Source organism: Otolemur garnettii, unplaced genomic scaffold (assembly GCF_000181295.1).
Source record: "Otolemur garnettii isolate 467f Iridium unplaced genomic scaffold, OtoGar3 scaffold00023, whole genome shotgun sequence".
In the NCBI taxonomy this organism is placed as follows: Eukaryota; Metazoa; Chordata; class Mammalia; order Primates; family Galagidae; genus Otolemur; species Otolemur garnettii.
The window spans coordinates 21,486,128-21,512,635 of record NW_003852418.1 but is presented as its reverse complement, the minus strand read 5'-3'; the positions used below and the strand labels follow the sequence as shown (position 1 = coordinate 21,512,635).

At 57.0% G+C, this 26,508-nt stretch overlaps 1 protein-coding gene across 2 annotated transcripts; it reads left to right on the top strand.

Annotated features, from left to right (window-relative positions):
- The first annotated feature begins 11,068 nt into the window (after nt 1–11,068).
- GATA5 (GATA binding protein 5) lies at nt 11,069–23,465 on the top strand. Of its 2 annotated transcripts, XM_023512003.1 has the most exons (8): nt 11,069–11,181; nt 11,542–11,657; nt 11,853–12,103; nt 13,913–14,088; nt 20,840–20,965; nt 21,336–21,423; nt 21,750–21,874; nt 22,204–23,465. In XM_023512003.1, exons 2-8 carry the CDS (start codon nt 11,563–11,565, stop codon nt 22,357–22,359), a joined length of 1,017 nt encoding a protein of 338 aa, XP_023367771.1. In that variant the 5' UTR covers nt 11,069–11,181; nt 11,542–11,562; the 3' UTR covers nt 22,360–23,465. The 2 variants fall into 2 exon arrangements, with proteins under 2 accessions (XP_023367771.1, XP_012659320.1); XM_012803866.2 differs by having other exon boundaries at nt 11,542–12,103.
- Nucleotides 23,466–26,508: the final 3,043 nt, after the last annotated feature.

The following is a 26,508-nucleotide window of genomic DNA, read 5'->3' as shown; positions in this document are numbered from 1 at the left end:
GCTTGGCAGGTGGGGCTAGAGAGACCAAGCAAGGTGTTGGTGTTTTAGAGGTATTTGCATTGCAGGCAACAAGACCCCAGATCCTCTGTTGGGGGGCTCTGGGGCCCAGGGAGGGCTTAAAGGATGGCTACACCCCTGGGTTGGAACTGCAGCACTGGAGTCCCAGGGGGCTCCCCTTTATTCTGTCATTGTTTGGGGGTCGCTGCAGAGAACAGCTGGGTGTCACCTTGCAGTGAGTCCTGGGGGACTGCCTAGGGTCAAGGCCCAGCCCTGCCCCTTGGGCTCTGCGACCCTGCACCCTTGCATGTTCCCAGAAAGGGGCAGTGATAACATCCACCTCAGGGGACAGCTGTGTGCCAAGGACTAAGCCTTTGCCCGCTTTTTTCTGCCAGCGCCTTGTGGGGCTGCCCTGAGCTCAGCCAGTCCACCCTGGAGTGTGATGCTGTGCTGCAGTCACATGTGGCTGAGTCGCCTGTATCAAGTTATGAGGTTCCTGAGCCTCAGCTTCCCGATCTGCAGAGGGGCTGTTGTGAGCAAGTGGGATTCCGCATAGGCGCATTGTCTGGGAATGCTGCCTGTCACTCTCTGAGATGTTCCCAGCAAGGCAGCCTGGTGCTACTGCTGCTGTCCTGCCCACCGAAGCCCTAGAGAGCCCCCCCCCCGGCACAGTGGTCCATTTATATCCCCACGGGGAGACCAGCTCATGGATCAGCTTGGGTTGGGTATGCTCCTGAGTGGCTGGGGCTGTCTCCTCCTGCCAGGAGGGCAGGATTGGCAGGTTTGTGAACACCCTTCCCAGGCTGACCCCATGATGGCAGCCCCAAATCTGGCCTGTCCCAGGCTGTGCCTGCCTCCAAGTGCCTGCTTGAGATCACCAGCCCCATTCCTCATGTAGAAAGAATTTCCCGGCCACTGCAGCTGGAACTTGTCTCCTGATGGGTCATTCCAAGGGAAACCAGCGTCTCCTCCTGCAGACGTGAGCTGGCGTCCGGAACCCCAATCCTCCTGCTCTGGCTCGGCTTCCTTTGGAGAGGAGATAAGGGGCTCTTGGCATCTCTCAGGCTGAAGAACTACTGCAGGCTTGCTGACAGGCAGGCGCCAGAGGCAGCCCCAGACCCCGGGCCCAGCCTTCCCCTCCCTGACAGCCCCTCCTTTCCCCTTCCCAGCCAGCCCAGGAGCGAGGTGCTCAGAGGTTCCTGGAGTGCAGCAAGGGCTCCCTCCTGGGGGGCCACCATCTCCCATCAGAGCCGCTGGAACTGGGCACGGCCAGGGAAGAGCAGACATGTTCTCTCCTGACTGTTGCCACATTGTGATGTCAGCGGCATGGACCAGGCCTGGGACACAGGGTGAGCAGATGTGGCCTCCTGAGCCTTTATGAGAAGGAGCTCACTTGGGGTGAAGTTTGTGCAGAAAGGGCCAGGAGTTCTGACAGGGATTTCCAGGGGTTCCCTGGGTAGAGGCAGAAAGCCCATCCAACCTTGACACCCCTGGTGCAGCTCTGCACACTAGCCTGGGACCCTTCCTGTTCTTGAGGTCAGAGGCTGCAGACAGAGCCATACAGGCTGCTTCCATGTTTTAAAAAGTGGAAAACTTCATGTAAAAATCTAGATTTCTTTTCTTGCGAATAAAATGTATAGCCAGTTGTGACCACTCTGGGTGTTTCTACAAGGCAAGAGCCTTGGGGTCTGTAAGCATGGGTCTGCTTGCATGTGGGTATGTGTTCACCGTGTGTGTGCATGTGGTTGTGGGGAGCGTGCCCACACATGCTCAGCACTCCCAGACCTGCAGCCCACAGGTGAGAGTGCTCACACAGAAACCTGAGCCAAGGAGGCCGTGCACCTCCTTTTCATTGTTCTTTTTTGAGACAGAGTCTCACTATGTCACCCTCAGTAGACAGCCATGGAGTCACAGCTCACAGCAACCTCACTCTTGGGCCAAAGTGATCTCTGGCCTTAGCCTCCTGAGTAGCTGGGACTATAGGCACCTACCACAACACCTGGCTATTTTTAGAGATGGGGGGTCTCACTCTTGCTCAGGCTGTTCTCAAACCTGTGAGCTCAGGCAATCCACTTGCCTCGGCCTCCCAGAGTGCTGGGATTACAGTTGTAAGCCACTGCACCCGGCCAACTTTTCATCAATTGTTTAAGGGAGAAAAGGTTCCCTTATTGGTCAGGCTAAGAGCTGCAGCTAGGCACTGTGGCTCACTCCTATAATCCCAGCACTTGGGAGGCTGAGGTGAGTGCATTGCCTGAGCTTGGGCATTCAAGACCAACCTGAGCAAGAGTAACACCCCCATCTCTAAAAAAGAGCTGGGCACTGTGGTGGCCTCCTTGTCCCAGCTACCTGGGAGGCTGAGGCAAGAGAATCACTTGAACCCAAGACTATGAGGTTGCTGTGAGCTAAGATGCCATGGCACTCCAACAAGGGTGACCAAGTGAGACTCTGTCTCACAAAAAAAATGTTATTTCCCCTTACATTTATATTTCCAGGTTATCTGTGTACTATTTATTTTTGTGGAAAAAAAAACAAAAAGTTAAAAGATGGAAATAAAGGCACACATCCTTCCAGCCCCTCAACCAGTCTTTTAATCCAGTCTCCTTGACATTTCAAAAACCTTTTAACTTCCCTGGATTTTCATCTTGGATCCTCTCTGCCAACCAGAGTAGGGCTGATGCTTTGACACTCGCTGAAGTCTGTACATTGAGCAGACACAATTGGAACGCGATAAACTGCTTGCAGCCGGGAAGCCCAGCCGCCCCACTCACAGAGCTCCCGGGCTAGTCCTCCACCATGGACCCCGGCAGGAAGAAAGGATGGTGCCCACTAGGGCTGGGAGGCTCCTCCTTAGAGCATCCAAGACACCCGCCCAGCCCAGGTCCCCTCCAAGGGGTGACCGAGTCCCTCCAGGGCAAACTGCTTCAGGAAGACAAGGAAGAGGAATGGGCTGGAGGCTGCTTCCCAAGGCCCTCCATGGGAGGGGTGAGGAGCAGGGAAGAGATGAAGGAGGGGGCAGGCCAGAGGAGAAGCCAGAGGAGGGGGAGACAGAGGGAGGAGGGAAATCCTGTACAGATGAGAGCAAAAGAGAAAGTTAAAGGGGGGGAGAATGGCAAAAGAGAAGGTCCTGGGTACCAGGCAAAGCTCTCCCCTGCCACCAGAGCCTGTACCAGGGTATAAGAGACCCCCTGGCTCCAGGCACCCCCAAAACTAAGCCTGTCCTGAAATCCCCAGGAGGTTGGGTTGCTGGGGTCTTGGTCAGAGGCCTTCCTCCGTGAGAAGCCAGGCCAGCTCACCTAGCACCCCCTACTCTCCCACCCCACCCCCACAACCAATGCCGCTGTGATCCTCCTCAGCCCTTACTCTGCACCAGGCCTCAGGCAGCCTCTGGGGTTGTCCTGGGACCAGAAAGCTCTCCCCACCTATGGGGAGTAAACCAATCAGGGTGTGTATGTCCAGCACCACCCGGGCTCTGGCTGGTCCTCCTCTGGTGGCCAGGAGGGGCTGCTATGGGAAGGGCCACCTAGAAGGGCTTCTCAGGTGTGAGATGACACCAAGAACATCTTCCCGTTGTCCCTTTGGCCTCCTGTCCTGGGCCCTAAAGCTGGCTACTTACCCATTACAGGAGGGCACCTCTCTGTAGATTCAGGGAACGCATGAGACATAGGGCTGCAGCTGATGGGAACTGGAGTACACCCCATACTCTGGCCTCTCCCAGAATGGCACCCACACACAGGGTCTCAGAAGCAGCCAGCAACACCCAACACCCAGAATAGAGAAGTCCTCCCTTTGCCCCAGGGGCACCATGAGGCCAGACCCTGCTCATCACACCATTCGGCCTTACTGAGACCAGTTGGTACCCATCCTGAGCCTCTGAGCCCAGGGAAGGGGACTTAAAGCAGGAGATGACATTTCAGCTGGGGTGGCCCAACACACACACCAGCAAAGGACCATGGTTCACAGAGACCCCAGTGAAGGACATCTGTGTGCACTGGAACATGGGGCATCTCAGGAAACCCCCTCCACAGTGGCTACAAGGGAGGCCCCAGGAGAGAAGCCTGCTGGTCTCCTGGCCACCACGGCTGTGCATAAAGGTCCCTCCGAAGCCATTTTGTTTCTTGTTCTCAGCTGGCCCCACCAGGCCTGTCCACCTCACTGACATCACACGCAATGCCCCTCACCACTAGGGTTGCAAGAGGGCAGGATGCATCACTCCCAGGTGGCCTGCGGTGGGCACCCGATGAACAGCCGCCAAGGGAGGACTGAGCGAGTACCGCACTCTCAGTGAGATAGCATTGCTGGTTACTTTTCTTATAAACGGAATTCCTGGCCCCAAATAACCTTGGTTGCTTTTTACTTTTGTTAATAAAAGGTATGATTTTGCACGCCATGAGCCTCCCACACTCCAGCCTGGCCTTTCCATAACTCCAGCCCTTGGTGGATGGGGTGGGGACAGAGGCTTCAAGCAAGTCATTTTCTGGCAAAAGACAGGGAGAAAGAAGATGAACAGCTGAGGGAACCCTGGGCAACTCAGGAATGAAGCCATGACCCAGGAGGGCCGCCAAGCTGGGGCTCTGCCTGCTGCTGGGAGGCCCCCAGGCTGAGGATCGACAGGGACACCACCCTCAGCCAAGTGTCAGGGACCCACAGCCATGAGGGAGCAGGAACCCCTAGCATCATTCAAGGGCAGGCTGAGGACTCATCTGACCCACCCATCACTAACACCAGTGTCCAAATGAGACCTGTCTATTCTCCCACCCCAGCCTGGTCACCCCACATCTTCAAGCCTATAGTCACTCAAGGTGAAGCGGTGCTCAGCCAGCAGAGTGGAGCCATCTTGTCTTTCCATCTGTCTGTGCTCCCCTAGACTTGGGAAGCTAAGGAGTCCTGTGCTCATCTCTCCTCCCCAGTGAGCAGGCAGGCCCTGGGTGTCCTTCCACTGTGCCCAAGAACCCCATGCACCCCCACTTGCTCCCCACTGTCAGCTGTGGGTCCCATCCCACCCCCCTGGAGGGTGTGCCTGGCGAGGCCAGTGCTATCCCAGCATGCACAGGACATTTGCTAGCGCCACATTTCAGGGGACCTCAAATGCAATTACATCCTTCCCACAAACAAGCTTGCTCTGAGTTCCTCCCCAGAAGACCCCTCTCTGCGCCGGTTGTCCGGGGGTAGCCTGCCATGTCGAATGCCGAGCAATGTTACCAGGGACCTTTGAAAGCAGATTCAGTTACACACATGATATGTCTCCCACTCTCCTTTTCTCAGCAGCCAACTCAAGCCGGCAGGGTCATCCGCAGTGCAGGCTGTTTATAAGGCCGGTGCTTCCCGTTTGCAGGAGCTTGCTGATGACGCCTCTAAGGGGAAGCCTGGCCAGGGTCTGTGAAGGTGCTGGGGCTCCCACCACCCCACAGACCCTGTAAGGGGCCCAGCCTTGGGCCCTGGGCGGGGGACAAGGAGCGGGTGGCCAGCGGGAGCTGACAGAGGTATTGGAGCCAGCAGGGCAGTGCCTGGGAGCTGCAGGAGCTAATGTTAAAGCCATCTCAGCTTCTGCTCAGCCACTTTTGTCCTAGCCTTGGTTTTCTTGTCCATGAAGTGGGTGTGAAATTCACCCATCCCATGAGATAGCTGGGAGCTTTCAAGGAGTTAAGACAGACCAAGTTGCTGAGCTGTGCCAGGCACATGGGGACACTCAGGAAATGCCGAGGTAGGATCCTGAGGACAACCTGTTGGAGCAGTCACAGGCAGAGAAGGGACATTAGGGAACAGTCACCGCCCTTGGGACCCGACCCAGGCACACCCAATCAGAGGGCAGTGAGCCTGAGCCTGGGCCATGGTCCTGTAGAAGGGCACACTCTGTGCTCAGAATGAATCCTGGCACCCTTGTGGCCTTCCCAATCCAGCGCCCCCAGGCTGGGTCCTGGGTCCTCCCGAGCCCTTTCCAGGACCACCCCCGGGGTGCCCCTCCCTGACCTCCCTCAGCACTGAGGAGTTCTGCAGTGGAATCACACCTGTCCAGGAGGCCCTGGAGTCCTGCTTTTGGACCTCAAGGGGCAGCAAGGCCCTGAGGACACTCTCCTGCAGGGGGGAGGGTGGAGAGCAGCCCTGGGCAGTAGGCAGGGGAGGGGCCACTATTGGCTTTTCCCTGCCCTGGGGGCTGAGGGCATGGGCACTCCCTGAAATAACTGCTGAGGACACAGACCTCCACCCTGCTGACTACTGCCCCGGGCATGGGTCCTCCCTCCTTCTGACCTCTCAACCCAGCCCACAGGCAGCAGAGTGAGGCCCACCTAGGCCCTGACACAGCCTCCCCACCTCCTTCCCTGTTCTGGGGCCCCTCCCACCTTCAGGGAGGGACAAGGACAGGGATTGGGCTGGGGGAGAGTGGGTCCAGCCCCGGGCCTACAGCCCTGTACTCAGAGACCACTTCTTGGATAGGATCTCTACCCAGGCTGGACAGACGCCTGAGCTTAAAACCCCAAGGGGGCCACAATCAGTGTCCTCAGAGACCAGCAAGCAAGGAGTATCGGCTACGGGAACTGCTCCCAGCCTCACCAGGAGATATTGTGCCCAAGGCACCCAAGGAGATACCAGGTCCATCTGAGAGTTGGTCCAGGGCTCTGACACCCTATCCCCTGAACAATGGGACTGTTTTCATTCCTATCTCCAGAAGTCCGAGTCAAGAATTAGCTAGCTCCGGAGTGAGAGAGGAAGGTTGTGGTCAAGTGGCCTCACTTCCCTGCCAGGCTGCTCAGAACCCCCAACCCCACACAGCCCAGGAATCAGGGAATTTGACCCTGCACCAGCCCTCTCAACAGGGTCGGGTCCCCACCTTGAGGTGGCTAGCCCAGCTAGAAATCCCCTCCTGCATGTCCCTTGACACCTAAATGCCCTGCCCCTGGGGCCCCTGGGCACACTCAGGGCCCCCCAACCTGGCTGCAGCTGAGCTCCCAAGATCCCAGGGTTCCCCTCACCTGGATTCCCCTCAGTAATCATTTACCCGGTCCATGTCCCATTGTGTGCTTAGTCCCACAAGTTCCTCCCAAAAGCCACTGTGAGAAGCAGGCACTACTATAACCCTCTACCCTACTTTACAGATAAAGAAGGGCACAGAGAGGAAAGTAACTCGCCCAAGGTCACACAGCCTTGAGATGGCAAAACTGAGCCCAGAGAAGGTCTGACTGCATCCAGCTAACGTTCTGACCTGAGGCTTCTGAAGCTGGGGGGTAGGGGTGTGGGGCTGGGCTTCTGCAGAGGGCACAGGACAGGAACACACAGTCTGTCCACACAACATGATGAGGCACAAGGGACATGAAAGATGGGCCTTGAGGGATGTGTAGGAGTTTGGCAAGTAGAGAAGAGGGCAAAGGAAGGGCCCTCCAGTTGGGACGCAGCGTGAGAAGAGGAAGGCTTCCTGCTGGTTGGGGCAGCAGGGGCTGAGGACATCTGACTCAGGCACTGGCTCCCTCCCTTGGGCCCAGTGAACCTGGCATGGAGAGAAGGGTGTCAAGGAAACAGAGGTGACTCTGGGGACAAGGACCTCTGTCCAGCCTGAGGAGACACCCTGTCCTCAGAGGCTAGGCAGGGGAGGGGCCTGGGCTTTGAGGTTTGAGGTTTGAGCTGAGACTTTTCCTTTTGGCTCAAGGAGAATGAGCCTGTGAAGAGGCCAGATACTGTCACAGAGAGCCAGTGTCCACCCTGTCACTGTGCCAGGGCCACCTGGTTCGTGTCCCACCTCAGATGGCATCTAGTGCCAGGCAGCCCAGACACCCAGCAGACTTTGTGCCTGTCCACCTTGAGGAGCCTTGCAAGGGTAAATCACCTACCCTCCGGGGAAGCCAAGCATCTGAACACAATTTCTGCTTGTTGCCACCCCCGCCTCACCCCATATATTCTCCAGAAACACCCTCTGCCTTTTCTTTCTTTCTTTCTTTCTTTTTTTGTATGAAAGGTCTTTATTGGTGGGGGGAGGGAGGCTGCAGAGCAGCACCAAGAAGGAGGGAAAAGAGAAGAGAAAAGAGGAGAGAAAAGAGGGGAGAGAAATAAGCAGAGAGTGGGGAAGAGAAGAAAGAGAGTAGAGAAGAGCAAGGGGGAAGAGGCAGAAAAAGAGCCTGCCTTTTCATTATAAATATAATACACATCCATTCGAGAGATTTGTTAATACAGAAGATGCAACCAACTTCTATCATCCAGAGATTCTCTCCTTATGTCTATTTCTTGGTTTTTAAAATTACCTTATTTAATTGCTAGCTGTGTGGCCTTAGGCAGGCTAGCTAACCTCTCTGTGCTTTGTTTCTCCATTTGCACATACCATGTTTCCTTGAAAATAAGACACTGTCTTATATTTATTTGTTCTCAAGAAGACACACTAGGGCTTATTTTCAGGGGATGTCTTATTTGTATTATGTATAATACAACAATCTACATTTATTCAAATACAGTTAAGTCATCTTCTTCTGGAACCTGACAGGGAGAGCCGACCTTGTTGGTGGGGCTGGCACTAGTGATACATGAACTCCTTTCCCCTAGCCATTCTCACATAGGCAATAGGATGCCTGCTACCGTGGTTACCACACGTGCACACCCACCCCTGCAAGTACTAATGGCTCTGAGAAAGGAGCTGTGGCAGATAAAATGTATTCCAGTCTTCTTTACCAGCTCCCGCCGAAATGATGGTGTGGCTATGCAAATACCCTGCATAGCTGCGCCCATCACTAGGTCTTATTATTGGGGTAGGGCTTATATTTAACAAATGCATAGAAATCCCGCTAGGGCTTATTTTGGGGGTAGGTCTTATTTTCCGGGAAACACAGTAGGAATAACGTCTATTCCTAAGACAGGCAATCTTAGTGTTTCCTATTCCAGGATTTACCAAAAAAAAATTTTCTTGAGAGTCTCAATGCTCTGGTGCCATAGTTGACAACAACCTTAATCTCTTGGACTCATTTGATACTCTTGCCTCAGCCTCCTTAGTAGCTGGGACTACAGGCGCCTGCCACTGTGCATCCATCCTCCTCTTCCTCCCAGAGGCCTTGGATTACAGGTGTGAGCCCTGTGCCCAGCTGAATATATAGATTTTATTGCAAGTGAAAAGTACAAATCCCTCCCCCTTCAGCCCTGGAGGGATCCCACCTCTGCTGTGGGTCTTTTTTCTCTAGACTTTTTTTTTTTTTTTTGAGATAAAGTCTCACTTTGTCACCCTAAGTAGAGTGCTTAGTATCATAGCTCACAGCAACTGCAGACTCAGACTCTTGGGCTCCAGCGATACTCTAGCCTCAGCCTCCGGAGTAGCTGGGACTACAGGCGCCCGCCACAACTCCCCGGTATGTTTACAGATGAGCCACTGCGCCCGGCCTTTTCTCTAGACTTTTTTAAGGGAGATGTCTCAGCCCCTAGCAAGTCAGGAGTGTCCCCCATTTCACTTTCCATTCCCAGTGCCGCGCTGTCCTCACCCGGCTTCAGTTAGGCTTTCTCAGCCCCCGGGCTCTGCCGGCTTTGCGGCTCTGCCGCCGACCTTGGCCTTCCTCGCCGCGCGGGCACTCCTCCCTGCCCTCCTGTAGCCCTCTGCCAAAGAATGAACCACAAATGAAGTCTGAAGGGGGTGGGGCGAGGAGGGACCCAGGGACCGCCCCCCCCCACCAATTTCGGGGAGAGCAGAAACCACTGGAGCCCGGCCGGGATGGGAGCGCTCGGAACCCTGAGGGCCGGAGAGGACGGAGGAGGAACAGCAGGCGGGTGTGGAGGGAGGGGCTGGGACCCGATAAAGCGGGTAACCGAAGGTCACAAAGTTCCCCATCCCAGTGGGGCACGCTGCCCCCATCCCAACCTACTGCTGTGCTCTGCGCAGGGCCTAGAACCAGGGTGAGAGTGGGGGCCTGCGCCTGCCCCGACCCTCGGTGGCTCTACCCACTCTGGGCGCGTGGCCTCGCCCAGGTCGAATACCGCCCTGCTGCAGGCAAGGGGTGACAGGCGAGGAGCACCCGCGCCCGCGCCAGAGAACCGCAGGCTCCCAGGTCTCCTAGCTCCCCACGCCGCAGTGTCCTGGAGACTCCCACGACCGAGGCCTTTTAGCTCCGACCCTTCACTACCCCCACGGCTGCCCACGCCGCCGACCCACCTCCCCAAGCCTCTGCCGTTCACCAAGGAAAAACACGCCGCTCCTCAGCTCTGCACCCAGGGCTGATGTCAGCTGAGGGCCTGTTTCTGCAAACGAAAAACATACATGGCCCCAAGCCCAGCTACCAAGCTCTGCCCGATTCAGAGTTGTGCGGGGTGGGGGGTGGGGCGGTTGGTCACCCTGAAGTCCCCTCCGCCCCAGGGCTGCGACCACCGGGCCCGCCGGGGAGTGCAAGGGAGTCACGGTTGGTTCCAATGCCGTAGAGGAGACTCTTCCAGATTCCCCCACGAGCAGCGAGAAACTCTCCCCAAGGGCTGGGGCCTCGGAAGCTGAAGCACACCGGAGGGCTCCTGAGAGCCTGCGGTGGCCTCTGCTGGGAACCCTGCTACAGTGGCCCCGCTTGCTCAGGATTTGACGAGATTTCCCGACTCCGCTGGACTTCAGCGGGAGATGGCCGGTAGTACACTCAGTCTGCGCCCAGGGACTCGACCAAGCGGTCTCAACGAAAGTCAGATCACTGCTCTGGGCCCCAAGTTCAAGAGCACAACCAGGGGGCCCACGGGGTTCCACCTCCGTGTCGGTAGGTGAAACGAGGCCAGGGTCATGGATTCAACCATAAAACGGGGAACGAGTCACTAGGCCATCCTTGGGTGAGAGTCGCCGGCAGACGAGGAGGGAGGGGTGGAGACTGTTGAAATCAGGAACAAAATTATAGAAGTCTCCGAGTTCCGACTGCCCTGGGGCCCACGTAGACCTCGGCCCTCTGTGCACCTACGTTGGCCGTGTCTCAGCGCTGGGTGCCCCTTACTATGTGCCCAGATCGCGAGTCTCAAGAGCTGGGCCTGCTGGGGTCACGTGGCTCCGGGGCCGAAGCCCCGGAGCTGACCCCGCTGGGAAGGAGGGCGGGCGCGGAGAGGGAAGGGGCGGCGCGGCAGTACAGGCCGGGGCGGGGCGACGCCGAGGGGAGGCTGGATCGCCCGGGATTCCCCGCAGAACCGCCCTAGCCCCCAGCTTCTAGGCTCCAGACGGCCGTCGCTGACCCACTGCATCCGCCGCGCCCTTCCGACCCGCCGGTGAGTGCTTGTGACGAGGCCACAGCCTCACTCCCCACGGTCCCTCACCAGAGCGGCGAAGCCGTGCCCCCCGCGATGTCCCAAGCCCAGTCCTTCCCAGCCCCCATCGAGCCCACTCCGGCGACCAGCGAAGCCCGGGCAGTGGAGGAGGTGGGCTTGGCGTGGAGGTTACACGGGGAATGTTGCACTGGCCGCTCAGGATCGTTCCTCCCCTGACGGTTCTGGGACCTGCCTCGAGAACGCCCCGGATGGGGAGTGGGAAGCGCAGCCGGAGTGACGGCACCTGCCCAGCATAAGCTCGGGAGCTGGCGGGGCGCACGCAGCGGTCGTGACACTGACGTCGGTCTCTTTTCCCTGCAGGTTAAGACTGCGCGCGGGAAGATGTACCAGAGCCTGGCGCTCGCCGCAAGCCCTAGCCAGACCTCCTTCGCCGACTCGAGCGCCTTTCTGCACGCTCCGGGTTCCGGCTCCCCTATGTTCGTGCCGCCGGCGCGCGTCCCTTCGGTGCTGCCCTATCTGCCGGCGTGTGAGCCGGGCCCGCAGCCTCCTGCTCTCGCTGCGCATCCCGGGTGGGCGCAGGCAGCCGCGGCGGACTCTTCGGCCTTCGGCTCCGGCAGCCCGCACCCGCCTGCAGCGCAGCCGCCCGGAACAACCGCCTTCTTTTCTCACAGTTCCCCGGGGCCAGGCAGCGGCTGCAGCTCGGGGAGCCGGGACGGCAGCACCTACCAGGGCGCGCTGCTGGCACGAGAACAGTACCCGGTCTCGCTTGGGCGGCCCGTGGGCGCCTCGTACCCCACCGCCTACCCGGCCTACGTGAGTCCAGACGTGGCCCAGTCCTGGACTACCGGATCCTTCGAAGGCAGCGTCCTGCACGGCCTCCAGGGCCGCTCGGCCGGCCTCCCGGGCCGCAGAGCCGCTTTCGGTGAGTACGGGGGTTAGAGGGCAGCTGCACTGACTGGATCCCAAGCGCTCGCTCAGTCCAGGGTGCAAACCCGCACCCAGCGAAATGCTTCCCGGCCTCCGCCCGGGTCAGAGCTTCCAGGCCAGGCTGGACCGCAGCAGCTCTGGTCAGAACTCCAGGGACATGTAGACCTAGGGTGACAGCGTTTGCATGACCTCGCCCACCACCACGAGGAGAAGCATATGTTGATAATTCTTTATTAACATGCCACGTATTAGTAAGGAAAATGCCTCTATTTCATTCATCCGAACCCAAAACAGCATTCTGGATTGTGCCAATTTGGAGTCTAAGTCTTAAATGTTTTTCATTTCAAGTTTTGGAGATGATTTTTGTAAAGTTGAAAATGCCAGTTTACTTAAGTACCTGGTTTCAATCGCTCCCGGAGTATAAATGTGGATAATCTGATTCCAGGCCTGTAAAGCAGACTGAATTGCTCTACCCGGTTTCTGAGCAGTCTGCCCAAGGTCACTCCTCTGAGTTTGCGGGCCCGAAAGGCCCCTCGGGGCCACCCCTCGGGCCCTCCAGGCTTCGGCACGGGCTCAGGGAGCTGCCTTTTGGACCCCCACCGGCTCCTTGGCGGCGCGCAGGAAGCTGACCCAGCCGCTGCAGCGCGGGGTCCCCTGCCCCCTGCCCTGGGCAGCCCTGCATGGCGCCCACCCCCGCCCCGCCCCCACCGGGCGCCCCAGGTCTCCCTGGCGGCGCTGGCGCCCGACTTAGCCTGGAAGGTGCATCGCTGAGCCATCCTGCCTTCAGAGGAAGGGAAGTGGCTAGGAACACAGCATACCTGTCAGGCCTTCAGTCCTTTAGGGTATCTGGAGATCTGACTTGGCCAATGGGGTTAGCCCAGGCCCCCTCCTGGATAAGACCCCTTCAGCCATCTCCCTCCACTCCCATGGATTCTGCCACTGGCCCAGCAGGTCGGAAATGTGGAGGGTGGTACTGGACCCTGGTCAGAGAGGGCCAGCTCAGAGCGGGCCAGCTCAGAGCGTCCACCCGCTGTCTCTGTTTTAGCACCCCCCTTACAAAAGCAACCCAAATGGAGTTTCCACTATGTAAGTTTTTAAAAGACTAATTAAATAAGGGGGGTTTTAAAATTTATTTTATTTTAATATTTTACATTTTGGTTTTGGAGACAGTCACTCTGTCACCCTGGGTAGAGCGCCATGGTGTCATCATAGCTCACAGCAACCTCAAACTCGTGGGCTCATATAATCCTCTTGCCTCAGCCTCCCAAGTAGCTAGGACCACAAGTGCCTGTCACAACACTTGGCTATATATATAGTTTTTTTTTTTTTTGAGACAGTGTCACTTTGTCACCCTCAGTAGAGTACCTTGGTGTCACAGCAACCTCAAACTATTGGGCTTAAGCAATTCTTTTGTCTCAGCCTCTGGAGTAACTGGGACTACAGGCACCCACCACAAAACCCTGCTATATTTAGAGACAGGGTCTCACTCTGGTCTCCCACCCATGAGCTCAGGCAATCCACCCACCTCAACCTGCCAGAGTGGTAGGATTATGGGTGTGAACCACCTAGCCCAACTAACACCTGGCTATTTTTTTAAAGACAGGGTCTCATTCTTGTTCAGGCTGGTCTCCAACTCCTAAGCCAAGCAATCCACCCGCCTCAGCATCCCAAAGTGCTAGAATTATAGGCCCGAGTACATAAGTTTTTAAATAAAGCAAGTATAATACACAAAAGCAAGGAGTCAGGCAGAAGCCCTTAGGCTCTTGGAGCGGCCAAGGGGCCCACAGGCTGCCTGTCCCTACAGTGTCAGACTTCTTAGAGGAATTCCCTGGCGAGGGTCGGGAGTGTGTCAACTGCGGGGCCCTGTCCACACCGCTGTGGCGCCGTGACGGTACTGGCCACTACCTGTGCAACGCCTGCGGCCTCTACCACAAGATGAATGGCGTCAACCGGCCACTCGTGCGGCCCCAGAAACGCCTGGTGAGTGCAGCCCCAGGAGCCACAGCCGGGGCAGGGTTGGGGGAAGCACAGTTCCTCAGGGACACATTGCAGCCACATAGGGGTGAGAGCTGGGGGCTATCAGTGAGGATGCTGTGGGGCCACCCACTCAGTGTTGAAGCCAGCAGAGCTTCTGCTCTGTGCTCAGTGGGGTGCAGCTTTGTGAGGTCTGGGGGGGCTCTGCTCCAGGGTCTCCTGTTGGGAGTTCAGCTGTCAGAGGCCTCAGGGTGGCCCTGCCCAAAGATGGGGCTTGAGGAGAAGGTGGCTTCAGGGAGATAATTTGTTAGGGGGCCACTTACTACCCAGCTTCGGACACCAGGAGGAGGGCTGGTGTGTGCTTGTTCCCTGCCTCATTGGGCAAAACTTGTTTTCACTTTTGGCTCCTCCTGGTTTGTGGCTAAGTAGGGGTGAGAGACTCAGGAACCCAGACTTTTGCCCTGGGCAGGGCACAGTCCCCAGAACCTGCCCAGAGGTTGTTGAGAGTTACTTTGTTCTGTGCCAGTTCCCAGGCAAACCTTACACTGAAGTGATTTTACAGACAAGAGTGCAATGTTAATGGTCTGCAAGTTTTCTAAAGTTAAGGAGGCCACAGTGCCCCCCCTCCCAGGTCCAAGCAAGGGAATGTTCCTGGTTGCAGCCAGCCCTCCTTTAGAGGGACATGTGCTAGCGGCGGGGGGGGCTGTCCTCCTGCTGTCCTCCATTTGCCATTCTGGGCTGTGCTGACTGGTGGCTACAGGACACTGTCTACAGCAGGAGGCATCCTCAAACTACAGCTGATGGGCCACATGCGACCCACCTAGGACATTTATCCTGCCCACTGGGTGTTTTTGCCACTGCTGCCTGTCCTGCTTAGCAGCCAACTCGTCCTGGGGCCTGCAGTCCAGCCCTCCAATGGTCTGAGGGACAGTGAACTGGCCCCCTGTTTAAAAAGTTTGAGGACCCCTGGTCTACAGCCTCCTGGGAATCTGTGGTCCCAGGTGTCTGGGAGACACAGCCCCCTGATTTGCGGTCCTCTACAGGGCTGGGGGAGGCAGGCTTGGCAGTTGGAGGGCAGTGCTATTTCTCCTCTTGAAGCTGGCCTAGAGTCCCAACCTCTATGGAGCCACTCTGTGCCTCTCTGAAGGAGAGGTGCCCCAGAGCCATCACCCCTCAGCGCAGCCTCCACTAGATCTGTCCTGCAGTTGTGCCCAGGGTCCAGTTATGTACCCCAGCTGGTATGTGCGCCTCAGCTGGTATGCAGGGGTCCCTCACTGAGGGGGAAAACGAGGTTACAAGGGAGCGGAGAATTGTCCTAGGTCCCCCAGGTCTTCCCACCGCAGCCCCCAACTATCCCAGGCACTGAGCTAGCCCATCCTCCCTGCTTCCTCCCACCAGCAGGGTCTACTCAGCAGAAGATTCTAACTGGGGCCCTAGCTAAGCACTGAGGGCAGCAGAACCATCCCCTCGAGGCACCATATGCTCCCCTCACTGCAGCCCCTGCCCTCCCCTGGGTCTTGCAGCCCAGGTGCCACTGTGTCCAGCTGGCCCCTAGGCCCTGGGCTATAGCATCTCATGGAGAGTCCCCAGCTTCCTGAGCCTTGGTCTCACCTCAAGAGATGGGGAATGAATTCTGAACCATCCCGCTGTGTTCAGAAGTTAAATTAGACAGCCAGAGCCAAGTGTGTGGGCAGGCCTTGGCTCTGAGGACAGCTGAGGCAGGGACACTTGGCCTTGGGACCCCTCCGTTTCCTGGCCTTGGGGACACAGGCTCAACTTTGAGGATGACTCCTAGGGAGGGATCCCTATTTACCTACCCATTTATTTTATTTTATTTTATTTTTTGGAGACAGTCTCACTATGTCACTCTCAGTAGAGTGCTATGGTGTCACAGCTCACAGCAACCTCAGCTCCTGGGCTTAAGCAGTTCTTTTGCCTCACCCTCCAGAGTAGCTGGGACTACAGGCGCCTGCCACAACGCCTGGCTATTTTTTGGTTGCAGTTTGGCTGGGACTGGGTTTGAACCTGCCACCCTTGGTATGGTCCCACCCTGGGGTCGTTGCCATAGGCACCGCCATTTTTTTTTTTTTTTTTTTTTTTTGGAGACAGAGTCTCACTATATCACCCTCGGTAGAGAGCTGTGGCATTACAACTCAGAGCAACCTCTAACTCTTGGGCTTAAGCGATTCTCTTGCTTCAGCCTCCCAAGTAGCTGGGACTACAGGTGTCCCCCACAACGCCAGGCTATTTTTTGTTGCAGTTGTCATTGTTGTTTAGCAGGTCCGGGCTGGGTTCCAACCCACCAGAGTCGGTGTATGTGGCCAGCGCCATAACCACTGAGCTACAGGTGCTGAGCCTTACCTACCCATTTCCCTATAGCCACAGGCTCTGGAGGGTGGAGATGGCCTGGTCACCCGTGTGCCCAGGTCCTCCAAACCCGAACTGCCCCCTCCTCTAAGTGACTGCAGACAACCTAGAAGCATATCATTGAGGACACAGGAAAGTAACAGAAAGGTGGCCACCCTGTGTCCTCCCATCAGAAGCCCTGTAGCTGGCTCGGTGCCTGTGGCTCAAGTGGCTGAAGTGCCAGCCATGTACACCCAAGGTGGCGGGTTCAAATCCAGCCCAGGCCTGCCAAAACAACAATGATGGCTGCAACCAAAAAAAAAAAAAAAAAATAGCCGGGTGTTGTGGTGGGCACCTGTGGTCCCAGCTACTTGGGAGGCTAAGGCAGGAGACTCACTTGAGCCCAGGAGTTGGAGGTTGCTGTGAGCTGTGATGCCATGGCACTCTACCCAGGGGGACAGCTTGAGGCTCTGTCTCAAAAAAAAAAAAAAAAAAAGAAGCCCTGTAGCTCAGAGCCTCTGCTGTACCAGGGGATAACAAGGAGGAAAGCTGCCACCGTCCCTACCCCACTGCCTCCTCACCCCCACAACTCCCTCCCCATGGCGTCCATGTGTGTAGACGTGGGCTGGCCTGTCTGAGACAGGAGCAGCCCACCCCCATCCCCCACCCCTGAACACTGGAGCCCAGACTGAGCCTGCAGCCTGGCAGCCAAGGTCAGTGCACACAGCAGGCCATGGCCCAAGGCCGGCTCTGGCGCCAGTTCTGGGAGGCAGCCGGTGTTGTGAGGGGCCCAGTGTCCTTTGCCGCTGAGCAAACCTGGCCCTTGCCTGGCTTGGGGCTCCCGATACCATTTGATCCCAAGCTTTCCTTCCTGCTTAGCACTGCTTGGGCTCAAGCCATTTTGCCTTTGGTTGACAAGGAACAGGGACACTTCATCAAGTTAAATGTGGGCTGTATCCCCTTTTGAGAGGGAATCAGTGAGAACTGGAGGCACCCTGGCCACTTTCTGCCCCAGGCTCAGAGTCCTCAGGCACCTTGGCCTCTGCATGTCATCCACCAATCTAGTGTAAGGGGCAGCAGGCCACAGGAGACCGCAGCACAGGCCACTTGTCACCTGCTGCTTTCACTTCTCACGTGTCCCCTACCTGTGCCACCTCACCCCTCCAAGCCAGGCGTGGACCTGTCCTTGTCCTGAGCTCCCCAAATCCACCAAGCTGTGTGGACCCAGGCTCTGCTGTATCTGCCAGCCTTACTTATTTGGGCATCTCAGATGGGGGCAAGGCCTGGTACTCACAGCAGTTCGGCTGCTCACCAGGCTTTGAAGTTTAACTTCTTTTAAAAAGAGCAGGCAAAAAAAATAAAGTAAGAAAATAAAAATAGGCTCGGCGCCTATAGCTCAACCGGCTAAGGCGCCAGCCATGTACACCTAAGGTGGTGGGTTCAAATCCCCAGCCCGGACCCGCCAAACAACAATGACGGCTGCAACCAAAAAATAGCCGGGCGTTGTGGCGGGCGCCTGTGGTCCCAGCTACTTGGGAGGCTGAGGCAAGAGACTCGCTTGAGCCCAGGAGTTGGAGGTTGCTGTGAGCTGTAATGCTACGGCACTCTACCCAGGGGGACAGCTTGAGGCTCTGTCTCAAAAAAAAAAAAAAAAAAAAGAAAATAAAAATAAAAAAAGAAAGAAAAAGTCCGGCTGAGAGAGGTTTGGAGGTTAGGGCCTGAGAGTGGCAAGGCCTAGCTACTTCTGCAGTGAGGGAGAACAGGCATTGGTTCTGGGCACCCACCAGCCTGTGGTGACATTGGGGCACCAACGCAGGGCTATGGTGGTGGGGTGGCGAGTTTGCCCACCCGGGACCCCATATTCCTCTGGTCCCTCAGCACCCTGAGCCTCAGTTTGCCATGCAGTGAAGGTGTAGGAAAGATGGAGGAACTGCTTTGAAAATGTTTTTGAGGTCATTTCTTTTTGTTCCATTTTCCTAATTTTATAGAGATAAAACACGCTTGCCATATAGAGTTAAACGTGACGTCAGACACCTCTCTGGGGTTCTGAGGTCCAGGGCGCTGGGCACGTGCGTCCAGGCTGTTTTCCGGGAGGCAGGCTCCAGGCGTATTCTTGCTTTTCTTTCTCTTTCTCTCCACAATCTCCGGCTCCGGGTCACTGGGTGCGTAGCCCTGCCTGTCCCAGCAGTGCTCAGGCAGCAAGGGGGACACCGTGGAAGATAGGAGTCTGGGTTCCAGAGTGGTAATGGCTCCCAATGTCTGAGGGCCCTCACGAGTTGGGGAAGAAAACTGGCCTTGGGCCACAGCTCCCTCTTGGTCTGCAGGGACCGCAGGAGGGTGGTCACCAAATACAATGCAGGATGCCCAGTTGAGTGTGGATTCCAGGTAAACACAGATAGCAATTCAGTACCTATGTCCCAAATAGTGCATGGGACATGCTTGTATCCAGTATTTGTTGCTTCTTAGAAATTCTTGCTGACCAGGGTTTCCTTTAGGGAGCAGGGCTGGAGGAGCCACTGCCCATCCTGGAGAGTGGGCTTGGGGGGGCAGTGGGAGTATCCACAGGTCCTTCCCAGAGGGAGAATGCAGTAGGAGAGTGGGGGGGGCTGGGCCAGACACAAATCCTTTCTAGACCTGTCTGCAGTCCTGGACCTCCCCAGGAAAGACGTGAGCTGTGGCATGGGGGCCAACGGTCCAAGGATGGGGATGTTGTCCTCTTGGGTCTCCCCAGTGAGGCCAGGAGCTGTGGCCCCAAGGCCCCTCTCTTAAGCCTCCCCACTCTGGCCTCTTCCCTTCCCTCCTGCCCCTTTGTCGTGGAGGCAGAGCAGAATCCTGCCTAGAGTCAGGAGGCCTGTCCCCAGTGAAAGGGAAGGAATTCCCGGAGCCTCTGCAGCACAGAGGCGACTGGGAGGCCTTGGGCTTACAGGCACAGCTGGGGCTGGGGGCTGCAGGCAGGCTTCACTCCCTGTCCAAGGCAGGGCTGTGCCCTTGACCACAGCCTGGCAGAGGGGTATGCAGGAAACAGGCAGGAGATGGCATGCAGAAAGGGTTCCTAACAGATGGGAAAACTAAGGCTGGCCAGATCTGCTCACCATGGTCCAGGCAGATCCTTTTTGCCCCCTGGTTTGGCCCCTCACTTCTGATTGCTCTTTGCTCCTGCCCTGGCCTGGAGAATGAGGTGTGGGACGTGGCTTTGAGTATGAGGTCCTCATCCTCTGGGCTTCTTCCCTATGACTCAAGGCACCACTGGTGAGTCCGGACCCTCGCTGCTGCACTACTATGGGGTCGTAACTGTGGTCCTGGCGAGAGGGGCTGGGGACGTGGCCCAGATAGAGGCTGTACAACCTAAGAAGTAGGGCCTAGATAGGAACGGGGTGGCCAATGGCAGGGGCTGCGCGTGGAGGCAAACCAACACACTCTGGGAGGTCTAGGGGCAGGTGGTGGGGGATGGTGCCTCCAGTCCAGCTATGCTGTGGGGTTCAAGGAGGGCCTGGGGGGCCCTAACTAGAGCTCCCAGTGCAGGTGACACAAATCTACCCAAACACTAAAACATGAGTCCCAGCAGGAGAGTGGCAGGCTGGGCTTCAGCAGGAGCCCTGCCTCAACCCTCGCAGCCAATTCACAACCTACCAGGCCCTTATAGGCTCAGATTCCCAAGCTCCAAACTGGACGTACTGATGGGGCTGGAGGTACCTAAGGGCTGGAAAGCATGGGATCCCTGGTTAGATTTGGAGCTTCAAGATTGAGGGCCAGTCTCCACTGGGAGCCGTGGGAAAATGGCAATATTGGGGCTTCTGGAAGGTTCCAGGTGGGTCCAGTCTTGCTCCAACACCAGGTACAGTTCAGAGGAATGAGACACAGCCAGTGGGGCCTGGTGCCATCAGCTCCCACCCAGCAGGCACTAGGGAGCCATGGCAAGCTGAGTCCTCACACTTGGGGGCCAGTACCCAGAGGGACCCTGAACGCTCACCTCAGGGGGTCCTTGGTCTGGGGGGCTGGTGCTACTCCACTACAGAAATGGAGTGAAGGCCCATAGTCGATGCTAACAGATGGGCAGCAAGAGATGACAGCTGTTTGTGGGCCTGGCTCCTCACTGACTCTTAGCCCACAACCAGCCGGTGGTGGTTCTGTTATCACCCCTATTTTACTGATGGAGAAACTGAGGCCCAAAAAGGTGAAGTGACTTTTCCCAGGGCTCAAGCTCCAGGGAACCAAGGGCTTTGTGTTGGGGCAGGCCGGTCCAGGGCAAGCCCATGGCTTTGTGGCCCTGAACACTTCTCACCTGGCTCTGCTTGGCCCCTGACCTGGCCTCCAGGCTGTCCTGAGTCTGGCTTCCATCCCTCCTGCTCCAGTGGGCATTCACTGCTGGGAATGCAGAGCTGGCTCACAGCAGTTCCCCCTGCCCCCACAGTCATCCACCCGCCGCGCCGGTCTCTGCTGCACCAACTGCCACACGACCAACACCACACTCTGGCGGCGGAACTCAGAGGGGGAGCCGGTGTGCAATGCCTGTGGCCTGTACATGAAGCTGCACGGGGTGAGTGTGGGCCCAGGCGCAGGGGCGGAGCCGGGCAGCACGGCACTCGCGTCCCCAACAACTGTGGCATCCCGACCATGCTGTGCTCTTCCTGTTAGGCCCACAGTGTAGCTGCCACTCACCCACAGCCACCAGCCATCCTGCCCTCTGTGCACCCCCAGTGCCTCTGGACCCCAACAGCTCTGTGGGAGGTTGGAATGGGAGTCCAGCCTGGGAGGAAAGAGCCCAGCCCGGGCTGGCAGCTGACCAACAGGGACCAACATGGCTGTGGGGACACAGTCAACTCTTGGAGTGACTGAGGGATGTGCTAGACAAGAGACCCCAGGGTGAGCAGAGACAGGGACCAGCCCCCACCCTCCACCCCCGCCAGGTGCCACGGCCCCTGGCGATGAAGAAGGAAAGTATCCAGACTCGGAAACGGAAGCCGAAGAGCGTTGCCAAGACCAAGGTTTCCACAGGTACACGGGGCCGGGACCCTCCAGGTGCCAAGAGGGGGCCCTGCTCCCCTGGCCCCAGAGTCAGCCCCTGCCCCTCCCATGGTGTCCTCAGTTATCTGCCCTTGCTTCAAGCCTTGTCCAACCAGCACACTCCACCCTGTGGTGCATTTGGTTGGGGCAGGGCCCCAGTGACTGGTACTCAGCAGATCAGTGCTCATGAGGCAGTCACACCCACACACTCGCTGTGTGACCACCTGAACTCTCCACACCTCTCTGGGCCAGGACAGGAGAACTCGTCACATGGCCAGATCCAGCACCTTCTGTAAATGCCCGACATTCCTTCCCAGGGTCTGCAGCGAGCACCACAGCCTCCCCCTCCACGGCCACCAGCGCTGAGAGCTCAGTGGCCACTTTGAAGTCCGAGCCCAGCCTGGCATCCCCATTGTGCCCTGGGCCCAGCGTTGCTTCCCAGGTAGGGGGGACAGGGTGGGGTGGGTGCCCAGAGCTGGGTCCCACAGACTACCTCAGGGAAACCTGAGGATCCCCAACTCCTTGGCCAAGTCAGACCCTCATCAGGGCCCTTAGGGCCTCCTTAGCAGGTGAGCGAGGCACACAGTCCACCTTTGGCCATCAGCGTGGAGACCCTTCCCCAAGAATGGATTCCCTGCCAGGGCCAACCAAGAGCCCTGGGTGCCTTACCAAGGGCCACCCTTACGAGGGCTCCCCATCCCAACCCAGTGCATTGACAGCCCTTAAGGCAGGTCGCTCTGCATTCTCATGCATCTCCTGTCCTCCCTGCAGGCCTCCAGTCAGGCGGATGACCAGATTACCCCCAGCCACTTGGAGTTCAAGTTCGAGCCTGAGGACTGTGCATTTCCCTCCACAGCCCTGGGTCCTCAGCCCAGCCTGGGTGCAGCCCTGCGCCAGGAGGCCTGGTGTGCGCTGGCCCTGGCCTAGGTGCCCTGACACACAAGCATGGGGGAAGCCCCCTGGAACAGAGCACTCGCTGGATTCACCTCCGTGCCTGCTTTGCCCAAGCACAGCAAGAAGCCACCAGGCCCACCCATCAGAAGAGACTGGGGTTCTCTACACGGCTGCAAGGGGCTTTCACTGTGCACTGCAACTGGGCCCCAGAGTGCGAAGGTGGCTGGCAGGAGAAGGGCCAGGGCCCCTACCCCTGGACAGCAAGGGGCTCCCCAGACACTGCACGAGGCTCTGGACTTCGCTGGCCACTGTGCAGCAGAGGCCAGCCAGGACAACTCCACCAGCTTGAATTCCGTCATGGTGCTCACCGTTGACATGTTTACAGGTTGCAGCAGCTGGAGGAGAAAACCCAAGTGAAATGCCTGAGCCCCAGCAGGGAACAGAGATGAGGGGAGCAGCAACTCAGGACCTAAGACCTCAGGGTCGGAGCCTTACTTCCCACATGTGACAGATGGAACCGTGGCACAGAGCACTTTCTCTACTGTGCACCCAGGACTGCCAAGACCAGGTGTGCAGGTTGTGCACTATGCCAGGATGCCACCCCGAGGGGTAGCCTTTCACATGGTCGCCATCGTGAACTGTGTATTTATTGGGACAGTTTTTCCAGAGGGGGCAGTAAAGGCCTTGTTCTGACCAAATGTGTGTTAAGTGTCTGGGAGCCCTGTCCAGGGTGACATGGCTACATGTCCTTGCTTATCTGGGACCAGCCCATTGGATCTGTTGTTCCAGCAGAATTACTGGTGACACTCCCTTCAACTTGCAAGCCCAGCACACCTGCGGATGAGCCTGGAACAGATCCCGCTGCTGGAAACCCCTCGGTCTAGGGAGCTAATGTCAGGGCAGTGCTGGGTAGTGGAGGGGCCAGAGCACCCCAACCACACTTCCTACAGAAGGGCCCCGTCTTCACATCTGTCCCATTGCTGCCTTTCATCAACTGGATGATGACACCCAGTTTTTCCAGGGAAGCCACAAACCTGGAGCGGGTAGGGGGAGGTGATTGGTAAAATCTTCCAATTTATAGCTCTTTTTTTTTAACTTTGATTTTTGAAAAACTTTAGAATTTGATTCAGAAATCTTAAATAGTGTAAGCCGACTAAAGTAGCTACAGGACACCCCATTAAAACTTCCATGTTTAAAGACAATTCTTTCTGGTGCTGTCCTGAAGCTGTGTTTCCTGAGCTGCTTCCCACCCACAAGGTGTGATAGGGTTTTTTTGTTTTACTTCTGTTTTGAGACAGAGTCTCACTTTGTCTGTCACCCTCAGTAGAGTACTGTGGCATCACAGCTCACAGCAATCTCAAACTCTTAGGCTTAAGTGATCCCCTTGCCTCAGCCTCCCAAGTAGATGGGACTACCAGTGCCCACCACAATGCCCAGCTATTTTTAGGAACAGTGGTCTCACTCTAGCTCAGGCTGGTCTCAAACCCATAAGCTCAGCCTCATGGACCCTCCTCGGCCTCCCAGAGTGCTAGGATTACAGGTGTGTGCCCTGCCTAGTGATGGGGTCCTTTATGTTTTTAAAAGTGAATGAAGGGCGGTGCCTGTGGCTCAGTGGGTAGGGTGCTGGTCCCATATACTGAGGGTGGTAGGTTCAAACCCGGCCCCAGCCAAACTGCAACAAAAAAAATAGCCAGGCATTGTAGCAGGCGCCTATAGTCCCCGCTACTTGGGAGGCTGAGGCAAGAGAATCACTTAAGCCCAAGAGATTGAGGCTGCTGTGAGCTGTGACGCCACAGTACTCTACTGAGGGCAACAAAATGATACTCTGTCTTAAAAAAAAACTGGCTCAGAGAGGCAACTTCTGGTGCTGAGACCTGATGGAGGCACTCAGGGCGGGGCCCAGAGGATACAGTGTCGTGTCCCTACGCTGCAGCACTGCTCCTGGACCCCCAAGTGCTGAGCCTGTCACCTCTATCCAAGGCTCAGTTTCCCCATCTGTGGAGGGGGAGAGGTGCCACATGTCTGTGGCTGGGTCTGTGTCTATAACCCATGTATGTGGGGGGGGGTGTTCCTGGGGGGCTCCAGTATATGAAGGCAGCACCAAGCACCAACCCACCCAGAGGGGCTTCCTAGAGGTGTCCACAGCAGGGCAAAGAACAGGTGGGATCCCATCGATGGGGCAGAGGGGGTCCTGATGCTGAAAGGGTTTGGGGACTTTGGCCCCAGACTCCCCACTTATGAAGAGGAATCCCAAGGTGAAAGGGGATTTGGCCACAGGCTGGGGTAAGCAATCCCTTTCCTCTGTCTCTGTAGGTCACATTTGAGGATGTGCCCAGGGGGGAGACTGGCAGCTCCACCCTGGCCATGGTCAGTACTGCTAAATTTAAGCCTTTCTCCTCTTGGGACCGGAAGCTGTCAGGACCCAGGGCCTTAATATAGTCACTGGGCACCCCCTCCCTGCCATTCTTCCTCCTGTCAGCCACCCCATGCTCTGCCTGGCTGGTCGTAAACAACCAAGTGGAAAAAAAAAAAAAAACAAGCGAGCTGGAGGCTGGCAGGTGGGGCAGCCCTAGGCTCCTTATCAGAACCACAGGATGGAAGGGAGGTCACTTCATCTGCACTGCCCACACCTGCATACAACCTTCCCACCATCTTTTGAACTAAAGCAGATGTCCCAAGTGGCAATGCCTGGAAATCCTGGGGGGCCTTGCAACTGTTAAATCCCATCTGCAGAAAGCACCCACTGAGCCCCGCTGTGCTTGGTCCTGGGCACCCCAGGATAGGGAAAAGACCCTGGTGAAACCCAAAACTTGAGCACACAAAGCATAGATAAAAAGAAACTCCCAGAGCCCCATCAGCTCCCTGACCCAGAACAGCTTATAGAGCAGAACTCCCCACCTTAAAGTGCTTCATTCAAAAAGCAGGGCAGGAGGCCAGAAGCATCTCAGGCATGGGTCCTGAAGCCCGGCCTCGCCCTGAGCCCTGTTCCTGAAGCTGATGCTGCGGGTCCACCAGTGCTGGCCCCACAAGCCATGTGTGCCTTGCCTGCCTGGGTGCTTCGGGCAGAGTATCAACCCAGGTGAGCCTAAACCCAATGTGGCAGCTGAGTCTGGAGACGCAGCCACATCCACGCTGGGCTGGGACCTGAGCCGTCAGGGCGCGGTCAGGGCGCGGTCAGGGTGTGGTCAGGGCGCGGTCAGGGCGCAGTATCAGCTTCTCTTTTGCTATCCAAAAAGACAGGAAGGAAAAATCATTACTGGGCAAAGCAATGAAAGGTGCCAACTTTGTTTATTTTTTTGTTTAGAGACGGAGTCTCACTTTGTCACCCTCGGTAGAATGCTGTGGCATCACAGCTCACAGCAACCTCCAGCTCTTGTGCTTAGGCGATTCTCTTGCCTCAGCCTCCCAAGTAGCTGGGACCACAGGCGCCTGCCACAACACCCGGCTATTTTTTGTTGCAGTTTGGCCAGGGCCGGGTTTGAACCCACCAACCTCGATATATGGGGCTGGTGCCCTACTGAGTCACAGGTGCCAACTTTTTATTTGAGCAAATGAGTACGTTGCTTAGAAAAGGCCAGTCGCCACTGTCACCATCATCAGAAAGCCATTTAGCCACCAACATTCCTGGAGATGCCATGTCCAGGGAGGGACATCCCAGGGATGGCACTGACATTCCCTTACTTCTGTGCCTTTACTACAATCCCCGGGGACAATTTGTGGGCTCAGGGCTCCCCTCCTCTAGGTGTGCGAACAGGCTTCTTGGTGGCAAGCGGCCGAACCCTGGGCCTGACGTGTGCAGGGGTGTAAGGACGTCCTGAGGGAGGACAGGAGCAGCTGAGAGCCCCAGGGAGGACAGGGTGGGAAGTGGTCCCAGCAAAGGGAAAGAGGAGGTAGAGGCAGGGCCTGGGCAGCATGGGTTCCTTGTCCAGGCTGTCCTTGACTGGGAGGCAGGATCCACAGCCACAGGGCCCCCAAAAGTGGATGAGGACAGTGCAGTGCAGGGACCCAAGCTCCCTAGAACTGACACCCTCTACATCCTCCTCTGGGCACACCTGGGAGGCATGCCTATTGCTGCAAGTGTCAGCCTTGCTCCTCTCGGGAAGGAGGACTTCTGTCTTCTGCCCTCCAGAAGCCCCACTCTGCAGATGAGAAAGTGAGGCCAGAGAGAGCCAATGTCCCCAT

Excerpts from the sequence above, each read along its gene's own strand:
- GATA5 (XM_012803866.2), top strand. The coding sequence starts at position 11,563 with ATGTACCAGAGCCTGGCGCTCGCCGCAAGCCCTAGCCAGACCTCCTTC. Across the intron at positions 21,424-21,749 it reads CAAGACCAAGGTTTCCACAG|GGTCTGCAGCGAGCACCACA; the intron begins GTACACGGGGCC and ends ATTCCTTCCCAG. Across the intron at positions 21,875-22,203 it reads GGCCCAGCGTTGCTTCCCAG|GCCTCCAGTCAGGCGGATGA; the intron begins GTAGGGGGGACA and ends TCCTCCCTGCAG.